Below are 20,311 nucleotides of genomic sequence, written 5' to 3' on the forward strand. Positions count from 1 at the left end.
CCATATGAATTGGTGGGAAGTGGTGGCTCAGCGGTTAAGGCTCTGGGTTATTGATCAGAAGGTCAGGGGTTCAAGCCCCAGCACCGCCAAGATGCCACTGTTGGGCCCTTGAGCAAGGCCCTTGACCCTATCTGCTCCAGGGGTGCCGTATCATGGCTGACCCTGCACTCTGACCCCAGCTTAGCTGGGATATGTGAAAAAAAGCATTTCACTGTATATGTGCAAAATGTATAATGTGTGATAAATAAATATAATTATAAATTATTATTATTGAATCATAGCCTCAATGATCTGCTTCAAATTAGAACGAGCAAAATTATTGACAGGTGAAAAACGTCAATGTCCGCGCTTCGTGGACAAATTGTTTTGTATACTTTTCCATGAAAAAAATCGATAGATAGATAGATAGATAGAAATTTCCAGGTTTAAATAAATAAAAAATAAAAAAATGTGATCAGTGTTTCAATGTGGTATCAGACTTTTTAACCATACTTTATGTGTGTATTCTTTCCTGTGTTTCATAAATGAATGGGAGAAGTGGAATAAGTGTCCTTGCTGTTGAAAGAGACAGAACAGCTCATGTATGTTAAGAGCTGGGCAAGATGCATTGCTCCTAGGTGGCTCTTTTGACGTCAATGAGGGAGGAGGCTGGCGGACTCATGGCCAATAAGCCACTGGGAAGAAAGAGAGAATATAACAATGAAAATTAGAAGGAGAAGAGTGGAATATATGTGTCACTTCAAGGCTTGAGCTCACAGCTGTGTTTAAGAGAGAGAGTGAGAGAGAGAGAGAGAGAGAGAGAGAGAGAGAGAGACTGGGTCAACAAGGAGAAGTGCTGCCTGTGATGTGCAAGGCAGAAAAGTGAGTGGCCGTAATATAGAGTGTGAGGGAGAAACAATGAAGGGAGGAAGGGGATGAAAACAGGGGTGGATGGAGGGATAGCTGAAAGAAAGAGACAGTTTCAAAAGCTACAGATGCAAGTGGACTTGTGTGTGTAGTACCTGTATTCTCACTGGAGACTGTGTATCCAATACCAGGAATCAAAGTGGACTTAATAATACATCTTGACTCGACCAAGACTAGCTGAAGAGCATTATCTCGTCCTTTCACTTCTCAGAAACAGTTTTCAGCCACAGAAAATGCTGGTGAGCACTGCATGCTGACGATTGATGTATGTTTGTGTGATATTGAGATGGTTAAGCATTTCATATTTCTGAATCATTCCTATTACAGACAGTTAAAAATAATATTCTGCTGTATAATTTTAGGAACACTCTACTCATTCATTTTATGAAATAAGATGTAATTAATGAAGATTCAAAGAAATTTTTACTGAGGATCATGTTTTCCTAAAATGTTCATGAATACTGAAAGCAAATAAATATTGTAGGAATGGAAAGAACAGAAAAACTCCTGGAATGAGATGCTGGAAAATGTGTTAGATGTGTCGCAACAAACATCAACGTCATTCATGTAACGCATATTTATGTACAAAACATTGCACAACACATATTTACATAATTATCAAAGCAAACAAAAGTGGAAAACAATGAAAAAACCAAAGCCCAAAGAAATTAAGAGAAATCAAAATGAACTGAAAATAAATATTTTTAAACACTACAGTGTCTTGCACCCGCGAAACGATTGGGGTGACAAATGAGTACATTATTCATCATCATCATTTCTTTTCTGACAATTTTGTTGTATTGTAGCTCAATTTAGTTATGTTTTGGCTTAATTTCTTAGTGATGTCATTTATATCCATTGTTTTTTTTTATTTTATTTTTTTTGCTTTTGGTAATTTGTTGTGTTGTGCACCCCTGCTCGCTGTTCACTTGGATAACAAAACACCCATTGAGTCACTCAAAACATTTTTCCCCTGACGATTTCAGACCAGCTGAGGAATCTGACCATAGATCCAATGATATTGACAAGCTAACGTGCTTGCGTCATGAAAGAGGCATCTTAAACCAGGGGCGGACTGGGAAGAGAAATTGGCCTGGGATTTTATATAGAAAATAGTCGCTGACCTTTATATCGCTGCCCCCTTCGGCATATCGCAGCGCTGTTTTGTGGCCCATTCTGCATAACGCGGTGGGCCATTTCAGCTTATCGCGGCCCATTCGGCCCCGTTTCGCGGCCAGCCAATCGGGAAAAGTCCTGGTTCTCCCAATGGCCAGTACACCACTGTCTTAAACTCAACCCTCTCATGAATGTGCATACCACAGCTGGCCAGAAGCGAAGATTTATTTTACAGTAAAAAAAAAAAAAAAGTTTTACATATTGATATTTTTCATACACACACCTAGCGTTTCGCTTCAGCAGATATCCACTGGAGTCGTATGAATTATTTTTATGATGGCTATATATGCTTTCTGGAGCTTTAAGTCTTTGGTGGATTTTGGAGCTTTCACTTGCATGTATGGACCTACAGAGCTGAGATATTCTTCCAAAAATCTTTGTTTGTACTGAATTGGTGCAAAGTGCAATTTGCTATTTTCTTGAGAAATAGGTCATTGTGCTAAGACCTTTCAAAACCAGGTCTGTTTTCCTGCATTTGCAGTTTAGAGATTCCACCAGCAGGTGGTAATAAAGTTCATGTCCAAACTCTGAAAATATAACAACAAATCACATCAATTTCCGTTGCGAACAACGACAACTGTCGTTGTTTTATGAAACAAAAATGTATTTCATAATTTGTGTTTAATCTGTGTTAAACTATTTATAGATCATGGTTTATTTTTTTAATTATTATTATTGTTGTTTAAAATTGTATTTATGATCTAATTTGTATTGGTATATTTCCACCTGTTTTTTAATTACATTTTTAATTTACTGCAAAAGAAGCCAGTGAAAGAAGATTTTTTTTTCCAAGTTTCAATAAATGAATTGAATTTTTCAAAACCAAATTGACCAGTAAAACTGAAGTGTGTGCCAATACAATCACTGTTAATACTAGCCATGATTTGTGTGTCAGCAGATGAAAATAATTAAAAATACTTACATTCTCTATAATTTAATGGAACATACATCCAAATTCTGACAAGAATCACATTTTCTATGCGTATAAAAGGAGCGTGTCACTGTCATAGAAGTAGTTAAATTCTTCAAATTCATTGCATACGGTCCATTTACACTACCAACTTCTTAATGTGCTGTCTTTGTTTATATCACTGGTGCTTGACAGGGAATGGACTATATAATAGGATGCAGACGCTGCAATAACCGGAGAAGAACCTCAGAATTAAATTGCACTTGACTCAGCCCATTAGCACGTTGTGTGCAAAATTTCACCAAACCAGTTTGTGAAGTGCATGCTTCACAAAAATACCAAAATTTCATGGCCATGCCATTTCGACTTTGCAGTTATAAAGCATAGTGCTGCTCTGAGCGCTAGCTCTTAAAATAGGGCTCATTAACTCTAATGAATGTGCCAAGGAGAGTTAGCGCAGATGTCAACATTTTAAGTAAATAACGACTTAAATTTTGGTCTGTTCCTTACACAAAGCTATAGACTTCAGAAGACTTGGAATATGTGTCAAATGGACTATTTTTATGGTGCTTTTTTTTTTGTCATTTTGGAGCTTGACGGGCCCAGCCTCATTTACTTTCATTATAAATTCATCTTTTGTGTTCCAGACAAAAGAAACCATACAGATTTGAAAAGACATGTGGGTTAGATTAGAGAAAATGGTGACAGAATTTTCATTTTTGGTGAACTATTCCTTTAACGGCAGTGTTTGCACAACCAGTAGTGAACTAAATTGTTGGAGGGAGGCAGAGCGAAAGTGATAAAGTGTGAAAAGAAGATGGGAACATTGAAAATGTGTGAAAAAAACAGAGGCTTTGAGATGTTAAAGGCTGAAAAGAAAGATAAAGATGGACCTTTCTCCTCAGTCCACAAGCATTATGGGCCCCCGTGGCTTTAGGGGCCAGTCCTGGTCATTATTCCAGATGACTGTCCATTCTTGCCCAGATACAGAGGCATTTCCTAATCTGTAGCAGCTTGATATCATCATTCCTGATTCCAAATTGGAACTATAGTGATCTCCATATAAAGCAATTTCCTGCCCCTAAAGAATCCCTTCTGTGCATAATTCACTTACAATGTGACATTCATGTAAGCACAGTAGACAACACAACGATCAGCCACAACATTAAAACCACCTGCCTAAAATTGTGCTGGTCCCCCTCGTGCCACCAAAACAGCTCTGACCCATCGAGGCATGGACTCCACAAGACCTCTGAAGGTGTCCTGTGGTATCTGGCACCAAGACGTTAGCAGCAGATCCTTTAAGTCCTGTAAGTTGCGAGGTGGGGCCTCCATGGATCAGACTTCCCATTAATGCTCAATCGGATTGAGATCTGGAGAATTTGGAGGCCAAATCAACACCTTGAACTCTTTGTCATGTTCCTTAAACCATTCCTGAACAATTTTTGCAGTGTGGCAGGGTGCATTGTCCTGCTGAAAGAGGCCACTATCATCAGGGAGTACCGTTGCCATGAAGGGGTGTACGTGGTCTGCAACAATGTTTAGGTAGGTGGTACATGTCAAAGTAACATTCACATGAATGCCAGGACCCAAGGTTTCCCAGCAGAACATTGGCCAGAGCATCACACTGCCTCCACCGATCTGCATTCTTCTTATGGTGCATCCTGCTGCCATCACTTCCCCAGGTAAACGACGCACACACACCCGGCTGTCCACATGATCTAAAAGAAAATGTGATTCATCAGACCAGGTCACCTTCTTCCATTGCTCCATAGTCCAGTTCTGACGCTCACATACCCATTGTAGGTGCTTTCAGCGGTGGACAGGGGTCACCATGGGCACTCTGACCGGTCTGCAGTTACAAAGCCCCATATGCAGCAAGCTGCGATGCACTGTGTATTCTGACACCTTTCTATCATGGCTAGCATAAAGTTTTTCAGCAATTTGTGCTACAGTAGCTCTTCTGTGGGACTGGCTCCCCACATGCATCAATGATCCTTGGGCGTCCATGACCCTGTCGCCAGTTCACCGGTTGTCCTTCCTTGGACCACTTTGGTAGGTACTAATCACTGCATACCGGGAACACACCACAAGACCTGCCGTTTTGGAGATGCTCTGACTCAGTCGTCTAGCCATCACAATTTCACCCATGTCAAAGTCACTCAGATCCTTACGCTTGACCATTTTTCCTGCTTCCAACACATGAAATTTAAGAACTGTCTGTTCACTTGCTGCCTAATATATCCCACCCATTGGCAGGTGCCATTGTAACAAGATAACAAATGTTATTCACTTCACCTGTCAGTGGTTTTAAAGTTGTGGCTGATCAGTGTATGTATTGCTTTGACACATTGGCTCTCTTCCAAAACCTAAAAAGCGGCCTCGCTGTCTGCTATCCGCATAGGCATCTGCCTTCTAAGGTAGGATCTTAACTGAGATGGAACCTTGTAAGTTATTTTTGGAGTTAGAATGCTCAACTAATGATGCAATACTCTAAGAAGCAAAATAATACACAAATATTGTGTTTGTTTTTAATGTGTTTCGCTGTTTAAAGTTAAACGTGACAGAGCCTTTAAAGATGCCATATAAAGCTTTGATGTTTACTACTCTTATGTTACTATTCAGGCATCACAAGCAATGATTGTGTGAATGTAGCTTATATGGCCAATTTGCTTTTCAGCTATATTAACTGGCCAAGATTGTACAACTAAGGATAGAGGCAATACAGAGAATTTATCCAAGGTTTAGGACATTGATAAAACAGGTGGGGAATGTTAATGATTCGGAATTGGGTTACGATATCTTTAAAGAAATATCCCTTGATTTTTTTTTATTTTTTTTTTTTTTTTGTCTTTCTCATGACAAACTCATGCACAAGTTTTCTGATTGAGTCACATTTACTCTTTTCAAAAACCTAGAGAACTGTTACGGCATAATAAATGTGTGCTCCTGTTTCGAAGGCTGTTCCAAAATATAATAAAAAGAAAACAACTATTTTACTCAGTATTTCCCCAGATAACACACATAAATCTCCTAGATTTCTGTTTATTCTAACTGCTAAAAAAGATCAGATTTACAAGCATTCTAAATCATAAAGACATCTGCTGAATGTTATTGATATCTGAGAGGAAACATTTTATAGTCATATTGCAGTTGAGACAACAACCTAATAAATAAGTCTTCCAGATATAAACACACATCTAATAGCCCACACAGCACACATACATCTCTGATATGTCTGTTTAAGAGTGTTTTTCGTATGGAAAGCATCGCATTATAATTTACATCTGATAAACATCTTTAAAAAAATAAGATTTACAAACATTCTAAATCATAAACTTCACAAAGACATCTGCTGAATGTCTTACTGACATCCGAGAGGAAACGTCTTTTAGACGTTTTACAAATGAGCAAACAACATAAAAAATATGTCTTCCAGATGTAAACACACACATTAGATAGATGTCTGGATGATGTGCATGTCCTATCAAGGTAGTGTATTACATTTTATTACCAACATGCTAACGGCAAACTCTTTTGGAATTAATGGTTAGTTGAGTCTCTCATGCACTTTACATAAAGAGCGCTGATTGTGTAGCACACAGATTTGCTGCCCATGTGGAGCATTCAATGACAGACACTTTTGATTAGGATATTGCCTTAGAAGGCAGCTGCCTATGTAGGCAGTAGACAGTGAGACAGCTCATTAGGTTTTGGAACAGAGCCATTCAAGTATCTTACATGGACATTTTTAGAGCACTAATTACATTGAACCCTTAAATTTGGTAGAATGCCATTATATTATTTTACCCTTTAAAGGGATAGTTCACTCAAAAATGAAAGTTCTCTCATCATTTACTCACCCTTATGCCATCCCAGATGTGTATGGCTTTCTTTAATCTGCTGAACACATATGAAGAAATTTAGAACAATTTCTCAGCTCTTTTGGTCCATACAATGCAAGTGAATGGGTGCCAAAATTTTGAAGCTCCAAAATAAGTCAGCATAAAAGTAATCCATAAGACTCCAGTGGTTAAATCAATATCTTCAGAAGTGATATAATAGGTGTGGGTGAGAAACAGATCACTTTCACATTCTTCTTCTTGTGTTTTTGTTGATTCACATTTTTCATCCACACCGACCCCTACTGGGCAGGGAGAATAATTTCAAGCAAAAAATTACTTAAAATTGTATCTGTTTCTCACCCATACCTATCATTTCGCTTCAGAAAATATGAAATTAACAACTCGTATGGATTACTTTTATGATGCCTTTATGTGCTTTTTGGAGCGTCAAAATTTTGGCACCCATTCACTTGCATTGTATGAACCTACATAGCTGAAATATTCTTCTAAAAATCATAATTTGTGTTCTGCAGAAGCAGAACTAACCCTTTAAGTTTCACCCAATGCATCCTGTGGAATGGATCACATGTTCTTCTCCAAACTTAAGTTTTAAGTTTGATTCTGATCTTAAAAACTAGATTCATAATGGATTATACTATGAATGTGATGACCTTGCTGAATTCATTAGAGAAAACCCTGCCCTACTTCCTGCTAAATTCTAAATGGATGTGTATTAAAAGATGTAAAGCTTTGTGACAGATAGGAAGATAGAGAGAGAGAGAGAGAGAGAGACAGAGAGACTAAGAGCATGAGCTTGGCTGTGTGTGTTGGTGTCCAGCTGAGACGCTGTCATAACTGCCAAAAAGCCCCAGCAGAGCTTTCTATTTTAATGTCCACATAATATTTATCATGCTAAATTTTCAGTTAGTGCACTGAGAGCCAGAGTCTGACTCGCAGCAGGGATCTGCTGGTTTAAAAACACTGGAAGTAGTCAAGACTAATGTTTGGGCATTATTTAATGAGATGGCTGTAAGACTTATAAGACAGAACAAATGACCTGGCTGCCATTATGGCCACAAACACCTCCGTAAATGTAATGTATTCACAGATGTTTTGGTTATGGATTTATTTTGGTTCCCGTTTTCTCTGCTGAATTGTTTATTTCACAGCAAGTTTTTTTAGAATGTAGAGTTTTACATTTTCTGAAGTCAATGTGACTGGTGCTTGCTAGTGCATGTGTAATTCAAATAGATTATTTGTACATAGATTAAATTTGTCACTGCCACATCTCTCATGAAATTATAGGGAAAGCCGTGCTTTCTGTGTAATCTTAAAGCAATCACTTATTCATTTCAAATCCCTAACCCAAATTAGGATACATAAAGTCCAATAAAACTTGCAAATTGAAAATAAATGTCTTACAACAGTGATGGAGGGATTTTGTTTCTTTACCCATCTTTTTTGTTTTTCCAGATGTTTTTTAACTCATCATTTATTCATGTATGGCAGAACGGTGGGCATCACTGGAGACTGAAAGATTGAAACTGAGGCACTTTTCGCTAAATATTTGTTAGTGTAAAAAAAAAAAACAAGATCTGTGAAACTTGCCGTGCATCAAATCAACCATCCTTTTTCCCCACAATGTCCTGTTATCTCTACACTCTCTCTGTATCTCTAGAAATACAAAAATGGAAGAAGCCCCTTATGTACAATTTTCATACAAAGAAAAATCTTAGTCTGCATTAGATTACTTTAGCATAGCATCATTCAACAATCAAAAGACCAGTTGATAGATACAACCAACAAGTTCACTTCCGGGTTCTTTTGGAGTCCAACAAGTGCTGTTTGTGGGGTTGAAAGACCCTGTTTCCAAAAGATTATTGGAGATTTGGAGCTCTATTTTTGTGAGTGTGGAAAGTGCAAGTGGTCGTGGGTGGGAGTGTTTGCGCTATCTGTGGGTGTATGTGCACAAACTGTGGGTCTTAAAGTATCTAGAGGTCATGGTTTACTTTCAATTATTATATTTATCTTTTCAATTGTATTTATGATCTAATTTGTATTGGTATGTTTTCACCTGTTGTCATAGAGGGATTTTTAAGTCACTGCAAAAAGTGCTGGTGAAAGAAGTTGGAGAGGATAATATGTTTGGATTTGGTATATCATTTTTTTTTTTATGTTTTAGTTTCGTTTGAAGTGTTATTTGAATTGACAAATATTTTGGTTGAATTTTTTTTTGTCTTTCAATAAATTAATTTAATTGTTCAAAATCAAAATTGACAGAGCCTGGGTAGCTCAGCAAGTAAAGATGCTGACTACCACACCTGGAGTTGCAAGTTCGAATCCAGGGTGTGATGAGTGACTCCAGTCAGGCTTCCTAAGCAACCAATTGGCCCGGTTACTAGGATGGGTAAAGTCATGTTGGGTTAACCTCCTCGTGGTCGCTATAATGCGGTTCTTGCTCTTGGTGGGGCGTGTGGTGAGTTGTGTATGGATGCCGCAGAGAGCAGCTTGAAGCCTCCACATGTGCTAGGTCTCCATGGTAACGTGCTCAACAAGCCATGTGATAACATGTGCGGATTAACGTCTCAGATGCGGAGGCAGCTGAGACTTGTCCTCTGCCACCTGGATTGAGGTGAGTCACTACACCACCATGAGGACCTAGAGTGCATTGGGAATCAGGCATTCCAAATTGGGGAGAAAATAAAAAAAATAAAAAATAAAATCAAAATCAACTGGTAGAAGTAAAGTGCATGCTGATACAATCAATATTAATACTAGCCATGATTTGTGTGTCAGTATAGGTGAAAATTATTAATAATAGTTACATTCCCTTTCATTTAACTAGATGTGGGAAAAAATATTGATATGTTAAATTATCGTGATATTTTTCCTTGTGATATTGTATCGATATTTGCACGCCAAATATTGATGTTATTTAAATTTTTCCACGTTCACGTTGTGGTGATGGTAAAATTTTTTCTCTTTGCCAGATTGATCTAGGAATTCAACAACATTCCTTAGAAGGTGCAGTCATCATGCTTTACACATTATCACCCTCCCTTACTAAAATTTATAACGATTTTATAGTAGTAACATTAACTGAGGTGTTTTGACAAAAATATTCGTATCATATAAAATAGGCTAACCTTTTAGGTGAAGTCTATTCTACTTTTGTGTATTGAAACAAACTGTGTATTATGTGTTGTAATAAATAATGTTTTTAAAGTGTTTAGGCTACTAGATACTGCTGCAATAACTAGAGAAGAACCTCAGAAGTAAATTTCACTTGACCCAGCCAATTAGCGTATTGCGCGAATGATTTCGCCATACCCACTTGTGCTTAGACTTAGTGCATGCTTCACGAAGATACCTAAACTTCATGGCCATGCCCATTGACTTTACGCTTATTATTTATGGCATAGCGCTGTGCTTTACGCTAGCGCTCTTAAAATAGGGCCCTTGAGATTTAAATTTCCATCAGGATGAATCAGGATCACATCTGAAATATATATATATATATATATATATACAAAATACTGTAAATATGCACAATCGAGGATAATGATGTTCACATCATAAAACTCTTAAACTTGGAAACATCCTCATTCTGCACACCAGCCCACATCAGTTCTACACAATATTGGAGTTTTGTGTGCAAGCATAAATTCGCACAGACTTGTTATCATCACCATGCCACTGGAAACAAGTGAAATCAGTGCAAGCTTTGATTACAGTGTACTGTGTCGCTTTGATTGTGCATCTCTTCTCTGCTCTTTTACAGGGTTGCCATTTACTGCAAACAACAGAGCCACCCAAATGATTTGCTTAACAGCCTTGTCATATTTGTCCCTGATAGAGGTATGAAGACTGTTGGCAGGCTGCACTATTGGCCAATGTTAGTGTACCCCGGCGAACAGGAACTCTTCTTGGGATAATGGAGACTGGTAATCAGACCGTATCCTCAGGGGATGGACAGACTTTGGCCCCTCTCTGCACAGTTCAATGCTGTGGGCTGCTAAACCGCACACTGGCAGTCATGTTCATGGTCAGCTTGGCCTTTGCCATTGTAGTGGGAAACGTAGTCACTATTACCGTTTTCATGCAGACACGGCATTCCCAAACACCACAGGGCTACCTCAAAGGTAACTCCAATGCTTTGCATTAAGGGTATGTTTGAAATGCATCCTGTTCTCCTTAAAATTACGTGACTGGCAACATTTTTGCTAAATGACATCATGTTGTTCCTTAAACGTATCGCGGCAGTTCCGAGGTGAAATGTCCACTGTGTGGCGCTAAAATGATGTTTTCCAAACAAATTAGGTTTTAAAGGTAAATGCTCTATCGAGTTTTAAATCAACAAAACCGACCTCCCTGCCGTAAACCTTAAATCTAAACCTAACCGATAGCATCATAAATGCAAATGTGAGATGAAAAACTCAGCTGAAGCAAACATGTCTTTTTGTGGTGCTTCTATGACACACTTCTATGGCTCAAATGTCAACTCGCATCCCCCTCTGAACCCCAATCCTTTGCATCTCATGTGCAACGCTCTATCAGTTGAGCTACCGTGCAACATGTTCATGCTCCAATAAGCTTGTAAATGTAGTTGGATATGTAATTCAAACGTGAAAATGCATTGCTTTACAAGTCCTGCACTGTAGTAAAAGTGTTTTGACATCATCATAAGATAGCACTGTGGGACAAACAGAGCGAAAAGTAAGTGTTTATGAACTTATAATTTGCCGTTTCTCTCGTGATTTGTACGAAAGGTAATAAAAGTCGTTCTTTTAGCACTTCTAGTGTTAATTTCACCAGAAAACTGCTGCACCACGTAAAAATAATTTTGCAAAAATGTAGGTACAGTAAAATTATTCTGTGAAACCAGGTTGTTGAAATTGCATACTGCCATACCACTCATACTGTCTTTTCAGTATGTAGTATGTATGCTGTGCACACTGTGAATTTTCTGTATGCGTGGAATACCTGGATGTCCTACATTTGACAGTGTGCAGCATACAACCAGAGCACACTGGATGAATTACTTTATAATACAGTGCAATATACTCTTGACCCAAATAACCGAAAACAATAGCAATCACAATTTTAACATAATATTTTTTGACACATTATTTGATCAGACCGTCAAAAGTTTAGTTGTTTGTACACAAAACTGGATGAAACTGGATTAAAAAAAAATATTGGATGCCACTCACTGAATTTAGCATGCAACATAATGAGGTCATGTGAAAATGTAGCATACTGTTTGAAATGTTTATTGCTGCATACTGCGTAATGTTTTACATACATACTTAAAAATAGAAATCCGTACTCAGTATACAGTATACTGTGCAGTATGCAAGTATGGTAGTATTCCATTCTGAATATCATATACCATATTCTAGGAATCCAGAAGTGTGAAATGTTAGATAAAGTACATCTTTAGCACTATTAACATCAGAATAGCACTGAAATTATGTAAAATATATATATATATAAAAAGAACAAATGTACAAAGCGCTTATAAAGGGGCAGAATCGAATCTGTATTGTGATATTTTGAATCGTAACATATGTATTGTGATGTATCACGATATATCAAATCGTGACATGTATCACAATATGTATCATATCGTGAGGTGGCTGGTAATACCCAGCCCTATTATATAGAGGGCTATGTCTTGAGAGAAAACTCTACTCACAAAAATAATGTCAGTAACATTAACCATTAACCAAAACAAGAAGTTTTTTTTTTTTACTGAGGTTTGTAATATCAGTGTCATTTACTGCTTTGTTACAAGAAAGTTTGGTGCATATCGGTGCTCTAACTCTGCAATACTTTGTTTGTTCCGCAGTGTCCTTGGCCATCGCAGACATGATGGTTGGAGTCTTGGTGGTGCCTTTTTCCATATACACCGAGATCTCCCTCATGGTGACCAGCGCTCCTCCACTGTGGTACCAAGGTGTCTCTCAAGCCTCTCTGAAGGGCGTATCACACCCTTGGCAACCCTGCATGCTCATTGGTCCAGTTTTTGCAGGATGCACCTTCGTCTCGATCAGCACCATATTTCTGATGACAGTGGAGCGTTGCGTGGCAATCTTGCGTCCGCTGCACAAGGATACTCTAGTGACACGGCGTCGTACCCTGTTCCTCATCCTCGTGTCCTGGGCTGGCAGCTTCTTATTGGCCATGGCTCCACTCATGCTGAGCAACAGCTTCACACTGGAGTACAACGAATGCAGTCGCATGTGCAACTACGCCCCCTTACTGATCGGATTTCAGTTGCCACCAGATGCAAACATCCTTCTGTTGTTCCCAGCCTTTGACTTCACTTTACTAGGTGGCACGCTGGCCGTTAATATCCTGTCCTTCACCAGCATCCGCCGCTACTCTCGGAAGCGGAAGCTCCTCTCTGAGGGAGGCTTTGGTGCTGACACAGGTGCTGGTGGCTGTCCGCATAGACCCTCTTTTTCGGATATCAAAGCAGCTAAAACCATTGGAATCCTTACTTTTGCTTTTACAGCCTCATTCTCTCCCATCGCAGTTTTTGTGCTGGGGAATGTGGTGGGCTACATCTGGTGCAACTTTTCCTTCTTCGCATTTTGGATCCTGACGGGCAATAGTTGCTGCAACGTGATCATTTACAGTGTGCGTGACCAGCGTTTTAGGAAAGGGCTGACCCTGCTCTTTCAGCGGGACAAATCACAACCTCATTCAGAGAAGAGCTGAGGTTTTTAGGACAGGCGCAGGTTGGCACCAACTGCACTTCCTTTAACTCCTGTAACTTCCGCATCCAGAGATTAATGGTTTGTTTTTCAGGATCTCTTTCACAAATGGTTCAGGGACAACAACTAGCATCTTTCCAGGGACTGTGGCATTTGTCACTACATTGTATGGAGGATTAGAGTCTATTTTAGCATATTCTTGCAATTTTGTATTATTTATTCAGTGCAGGATATTATATCCAAACTGGTCGCATAGTCACGTAACTACACTTATATTTTTGAAAATAATTTTTACATGACTCGTTGTACATATCGCGGCACTTGTTTGGTGACAACTAATACTGTAGTGTTGCACTTGAAGTGCAAAGGACCAGGGTGCGAGTCCAAAAGAGCATGCGAGTTGAAACGTGAACCAAAAGTGTCATAGAAGCAACACAAAATGACGTGGTTGCTTCAGCAATTGTGTTTTTCATCTCACATTTGCTTATTGGACACTATCGGTTAGGTTTAGGTTTAAGATTTAGGGTAGGGAGGTACAAATATTTTTATGTAAAATCCAATAGAACATTACATCAAAAATAAAATCCACACAGTGGACATTTCATCTCGGAACAGGTGCAATGCATGTAATGAATTTGCCACAGTAATTTTCATGAGATCAGGCAGATTATATCAATTCATAACAGATATCACCAGAGTCATCTTCATGTGTGCCATTGTAAGAAGGATAACAGACTGATGCCTTATTAAAGAATAGGGTTTTGCGTATCCATCACAACCCTGTAAAATATGTTTCTGTGATGTCAACATTTTTTTATGTGATTAATAAAAACACCTCACATATTTTTTCTAGGATGAAAAGTTATACATGCACTGTAAACAAATAAAAATGCAGTTACTTTAAAGAGTTATTTTTACCTGATCTGACCCTTAAAAATTACTTTTTTTTTTATGTAACCTAATAAAGTCAGACTGATGCAGTAATATTAAAAACAATTTTATATTAATATTATTAAACAATCATATAAATATATATTTGCAATTGCTAAAGATATTCTATATCAATATAAATATAAGAAATTATTTATTGTATTTTTATATACACTACCAGTCAAAAGTTTTGAAAAAATTGACTGAAATGTTTCCCATGATCTTAAAAATCTTTTGATCTGAAGGCGTATGCTTAAATGTTTGAAATTACTTTTGTAGCAAAAATATAATTGTGCCACCATATTAATTTATTTCATTATAAATCAAAAAATTAATAAAAAAAAAAAAGAAAAAAAAAGTTTTTGAAATTGATGACTTGGACCAAATAATAAAGAAAAGCAGCCAATAAGTGCCCAACATAGATGGGAACTCCTTCAATACTGTTTAAAAAGCATCCCAGGGTGATACCTCAAGAAGTTGGTTGAGAAAATGTCAAGAGTACATGTCTGCAAATTCTAGGCAAAGGGTGACTACTTTGAAGATGCTAAAATATACCACAGTTTTGATTTATTTGGAATTTGTTTAGTCACAACATAATTCCCATAGTTCCATTTATGTTATTCCATAGTTTTGATGACTTTACTATTATTCTAAAATGTGAAGAAAAAAATTGTAATAAAGAATGAGTAAGTGTTTCAAAACTTTTGACCAGTAGTGTATACTGTATGTATACTGTATTTAAAAAGTTTAAGAATATGTATATATATATATGTTTCGGAAGGAAATTGGTACTTTAATTCACCAAAGTGGCATTCAACTGATCACAAAGTATAGTCAGGACATTACTGATGTAATAAACAGCACCATCACTGTTTGAAAAAATTCATTTTTGATCAAATCTAGACAGCAGCCATCAATCCAACACCTTATCCTTGAGTAATCATGCTAAATTGCTAATTTGGTACTAGAAAATCACTTGCCATTATATCAAACACAGCTGAAAGCTGTTTGGCTCGTTAAATGAAGCTTAACATTGTCTTTGTGTTTGTTTTTGAGTTGCCACAGTATGCAATAGACTGGCATGTCTTAAGGTCAATATTAGGTCAAAAATGGCAAAAAAGAAACAGCTTTCTCTATAAACTCATCAGTCAATCATTGTTTTGAGGACTGAAGGCTATACAACGCTTGAAATTGCCAAACAATTTCATACAAAGGTGTACACTACAGTCTTCAAAGACAAAGGACAACTGGCTCTAACAAGGACAGAAAGAGATGTGGAAGGTCAGATGTACAACTAAACAAGAGGATAAGTACATCGGAGTCTCTAGTTTGAGAAACAGATGCCTCACATGTCCTCAGCTGACAGCTTCATTGAATTCTACCCGCTCAACACCAGTTTCATGTACAACAGTAAAGAGAAGAATCAGGGGTTATGAGAAGAATTGCAAAGAAAAAGCCACTTTTGAAACAGAAAAACAAAAAGAAAATGTTAGAGTGGGCAAAGAAACACAGACATTGGACAACAGATAATTGGAAAGAGTGTTATGGATCTTAACCCCATTGAGCTTTTGTGGGATCAGCTAGACTGTAAGGTGTGTGAGAAGTGCCCGACAAGACAGCCACATCTATGGCAAGTGCTACAGGAAGTGTGGGGTGAAATGTCACCTGAGTATCTGGACAAACTGACAGCTAGAATGTCAAGGATCTGCAAAGCTGTCATTGCTGCACGTGGAGGATATTTTGATGAGAACTCTTTGAAGTAGTTTAAGAACTTCTGAAAAAAAAAAAATTCAAATTGTAATAGTAATTTTTCATGTTATTAATGTCCTGACTATCCTTGTGATCAGTTGAATGCCACTTTGGTGAATAAAAGTACCAGTTTCTTTCCATAAGAGCAAAATCTGTACATTATTCCAAACTTTTGACCGCCAGTGTATATATATATATATATATATATATATATATATATATATATATATATAAAATGAAAAAGAAATATTTAAAATTCTGCATTATTTCTAGGTCAATTACAAAGAACAACTGGTAAAGCTGCTATTAAAGCAAAAGGGGGACATACCAAATACTAAAAAATTCTTAAATTCATGTTAATTTTTCAGTTCAGTTCAACCTGTCCCTTGAATTGTGGTGCTGATAATAAAATGTGTAATGAAAGATTTTATATTTGAAAAAAAAAGCAAAATAGAAGCATTTTCACTAGTGGTCTCAGACTCATGCACCCTGCTGTAAAAATATTTTTGACTTGAATAAAACCAATTAATTTAGAGGTTATTTACCAAACGTTTTTTACAGTGTGGTGAGTACTTTTCCCACTCTTAGATTTTTAATTGAAATAAAAGTGAACAATTTTAGTCCCAGAGTGTAAACACTTTGCTAGTACACAAATACAATATAATCTTCAGTATTTAATATTTTGATGTGGTTACTCAACACTGAATTACATAATCAGTATTACTGTACATTATTGATGGAATGAAGACCTCAGAATTTTTAATAAACACATTTTGAAGCAAATTCCTCCCCTGTGTTCATTGGGTGTGGGTAATAGTAGGTGACAGGGCTAAAAGTCTGTCAGTCTTCTGTTTAAATATTCAGTTTCAGCAGCAGACCCACATACAGCTGCTCACATCACACGCTCACTGCCTCGGGCTCTAACATTACCCTCATGTTAAAGCAGTAGTCGAAATGTGTTTAAGAACACTAAGGGGCTGATTTACAATCAAGAAACACTGACAGAGGAGGTTTATTCCAGGGCTAGGTTTAAACTAGGAGAAACTTGTCTACTCATTTTGTTCTGTACGAGTCACATGACGGGCTTTTGGTCTTTAATCTGAAGTAACATTTGCTGTACTGTATATTGTCAAAGATGATTCTTATCAATGCCATTTCTTCAATTGCACTTTTGACTATGTCAGGACATGTGATGAATATTTAACTCAGTGCTTAGCACTGCCCCAAGGCAACACAAAATCTGTTGTTATTTTCTCACACCTCATTTTATTTTGTTTATTCTGGCTTTTGATAATATTCACATTGAATAAAAAAAATTAAAAAAATGATTAACAGTGCATTAAAATTTATTGCTACATCAGTGAGAGACTTTTATGATGGCTCCTGCCTTTTACCTAGGCACTTTAGTCATAGGAAACTAGGCTACAATCAGTGCTTACAAGCAGGTTTTTTAAATGAGTTCAGTGAAGAGTGGCTGATAGCAGAGCCTGGCAGGAGAAATTCAAATATGTTCAGCCAGCAGCGTGTACATGAGATACATGACCTGACACATGCCCTATAATGTGACACATGGGTTAAGGAACAGGGTTGGGATAAAGTGAAGTGTTGACTGTGTGGAAAGATAAGGAAAAACTAGACCAAATTCACAGTAGCCTACTATCATACTACTCTCACTGTTTCTGCTGCATCTACAGTATAGATAGACCCTATACTGCAAAATATTAAGAGCAGTAGTATGCAATTCTGAACTTTCCAGGTGAGAACAAATGAGGACATGGATAAATTAAAATGAGTCTACCACAAAATACCCATTTGACCAATGTGATTATTTTCCTTGTTTTAATTAAGATACTGCATTAGAATGATAATTACATTTTTTGATGATAAGTATAATTCCCTGAACACGGAAGTGTTCCACAATTAATGACAGAAGCCTGTTTTTGTTTTCTGATTTTAAGTGTTTCACTTGCATCTGCATATGTTTTAGCAAATAATGTGGTGCTTTGCATATTAAATTGGTAAAAGTTGCCAAAAATAAAGAAAACAGGTGGCTCCAAAGTGCTGATACTTTAAAGAGTCTTTTGACTGTGCCTCCATGATCGAGTGTGTTGATACCATTAACTACTTTGATTTGTTATGACAGCCAACAACTGCACAAGTTGAGCCTAAACCTTACAGAGAAACTGAGCACACCCAACATCATCACCTCCCTCTGTAACTGGATTCTGGACTTCCTGACATGGAGACCTCAGGCAGTCCGGATAGGCAGCAACCAGTCCAGCACCATCACACTGAGCACAAGGCCCCACAAGACTGCATGCTGAGCCTACTGCTGTTCACCCTGCTGAACCACGACTGTACTACTAAACACAGCACAACCACATCATCAAATTCGCAGATGATACCACAGTATTGGGGCTCATCAGCAATGATGACAAATCACCATACAGAGACTAGGTGAAGCGTCTAGTGGTTTGGTGCGAGAACAACAATCTGTCTCTGAATGTTGATGTGACGAGGAGGAGGGCGGGGCTGGGCCGTGACTACACACGCCAGCCCACAATCGGGCTAATCAGCTGAGGAGAGGGATAAGTGCAGCGAATGTGGCAGTTCGGGAGAGAGAGAGAGTGAAACACACACATGGCAGCTGCATGCATCACACTAGAAAAAACAAAGGAGACAATCATTGACTTCAGGGAGTCACGCGCCAACCACCCCCACTGCTTTTCAATGGGTCCCCTGTGGAGAGAGTAAGGAGCACCAACTATCTGGGTCTGCACATCACAGACAATCTGACTTGGTCCCTCAGCACCTCTTCACTCACTAAGAAAGCACAGCAGCATCTTCACCTTCTATGGTGACTAAAGAAGGCAAACCTCCCCTCCTCCATCCTCACCACATTCTACAGAGGAACCATTGAGAGCATTCTAACAACCTGCATCACCGCCTGGTTTGGAAACTGCAATGCTTCAGACCACAAAGCCCTGCAAGGCATTGTGAAAACAGCAGAAAAGACTCTCACTCCCATCCATAACAGACATTTACCAAAAACAATGTCTGGACAAGGCCCACAGCATCATAGTGGACCCCTCCCACCCCTCCCACAGACTCTTTGACCTGCTGCCATCTCAAAAGAGATACCATAGCATATGGGCCAAAATACAAAGACTCTGCAACAGCTTTTTCCCTCAGACTGTCAGGCTCCTCAACACTTGACACCTCCTAACACTTCCAGGACAAGAACTTAAACCTGACTGAAAGAAACATTTTGCACTACTTTCAGCCTTTTGCACAACACTTTACACTTTATTGTATTTTATAAACTGGTATATATACCATATGCTGCTGCTGCCACCACCAGTATTTGAGTGGACACTGTGTGTTCCCCCTCTACTTTCATTATATTTATTATGTTTCAGTGTATATTGTCTAGAGAGTATGGATGGTGTTTAAAGTACGGTTTGTCTACATTGCATGTATATATGTTTATTATGTTTGTGAAGTGTGTTTGTCTGTAATTGTGCACTGCAGACCTGGTAAATCGCCATTTCATTCCACTGTATACTTGTATATTGGCTGGAATGACAATAAAACTTGAACTTGAAACTTGAACTAAACTCATTTTTTCTCCAACCAAATCTCAAAATGGATGTTCTTTTTTCTGGATCACTCATTTCTGTAGTTTTTATATTGCTTCTTAAAGAGACCGGAACAAGAAAACAGTCCAGCAGTAATCAGAATAATCATGGTTGGTCAGGAAAACTAGATATTTCAACCACTATGTATTGCCCAAATGTATTTTGCACAGTCTACAGTTCAGATTGTTGTAAGCCCTTTTTGGATGGGACTAGTTTTCCCCGAGGAGTTTATACATGTTTCAAAGTACTGTACATTGTGAATATAATCACGTCCGAATCAAACAGCTGTGTTACAGACTGTTTTTCGGCTAACTCGAGGCAAGGGTTAGAGTCAATCAAATCTCGTTCGATCAGAAATGTCTCTAAGTGCGATAGCCTAAATTGTTTTTTCCACAACACTTCTCATTTAATTTGACCTTCAGTGAATACAGTAGC

The 20,311-nt window shown here is 38.1% G+C and overlaps 1 protein-coding gene across 1 annotated transcript; it reads left to right on the forward strand.

Moving 5' to 3' along the window:
- The first annotated feature begins 1,029 nt into the window (after positions 1–1,029).
- On the forward strand, positions 1,030–14,482 carry LOC127447404 (trace amine-associated receptor 13c-like). Its single transcript, XM_051709281.1, has 3 exons — positions 1,030–1,145; positions 10,619–10,979; positions 12,689–14,482. The coding sequence occupies exons 2-3, from the start codon at positions 10,772–10,774 to the stop codon at positions 13,561–13,563; spliced, it is 1,083 nt and encodes a 360-aa protein (XP_051565241.1). The 5' UTR covers positions 1,030–1,145; positions 10,619–10,771; the 3' UTR covers positions 13,564–14,482.
- Positions 14,483–20,311: the final 5,829 nt, after the last annotated feature.

The sequence above is a fragment of the Myxocyprinus asiaticus genome, chromosome 1, assembly GCF_019703515.2.
Source record: "Myxocyprinus asiaticus isolate MX2 ecotype Aquarium Trade chromosome 1, UBuf_Myxa_2, whole genome shotgun sequence".
Classification (NCBI taxonomy): domain Eukaryota; kingdom Metazoa; phylum Chordata; class Actinopteri; order Cypriniformes; family Catostomidae; genus Myxocyprinus; species Myxocyprinus asiaticus.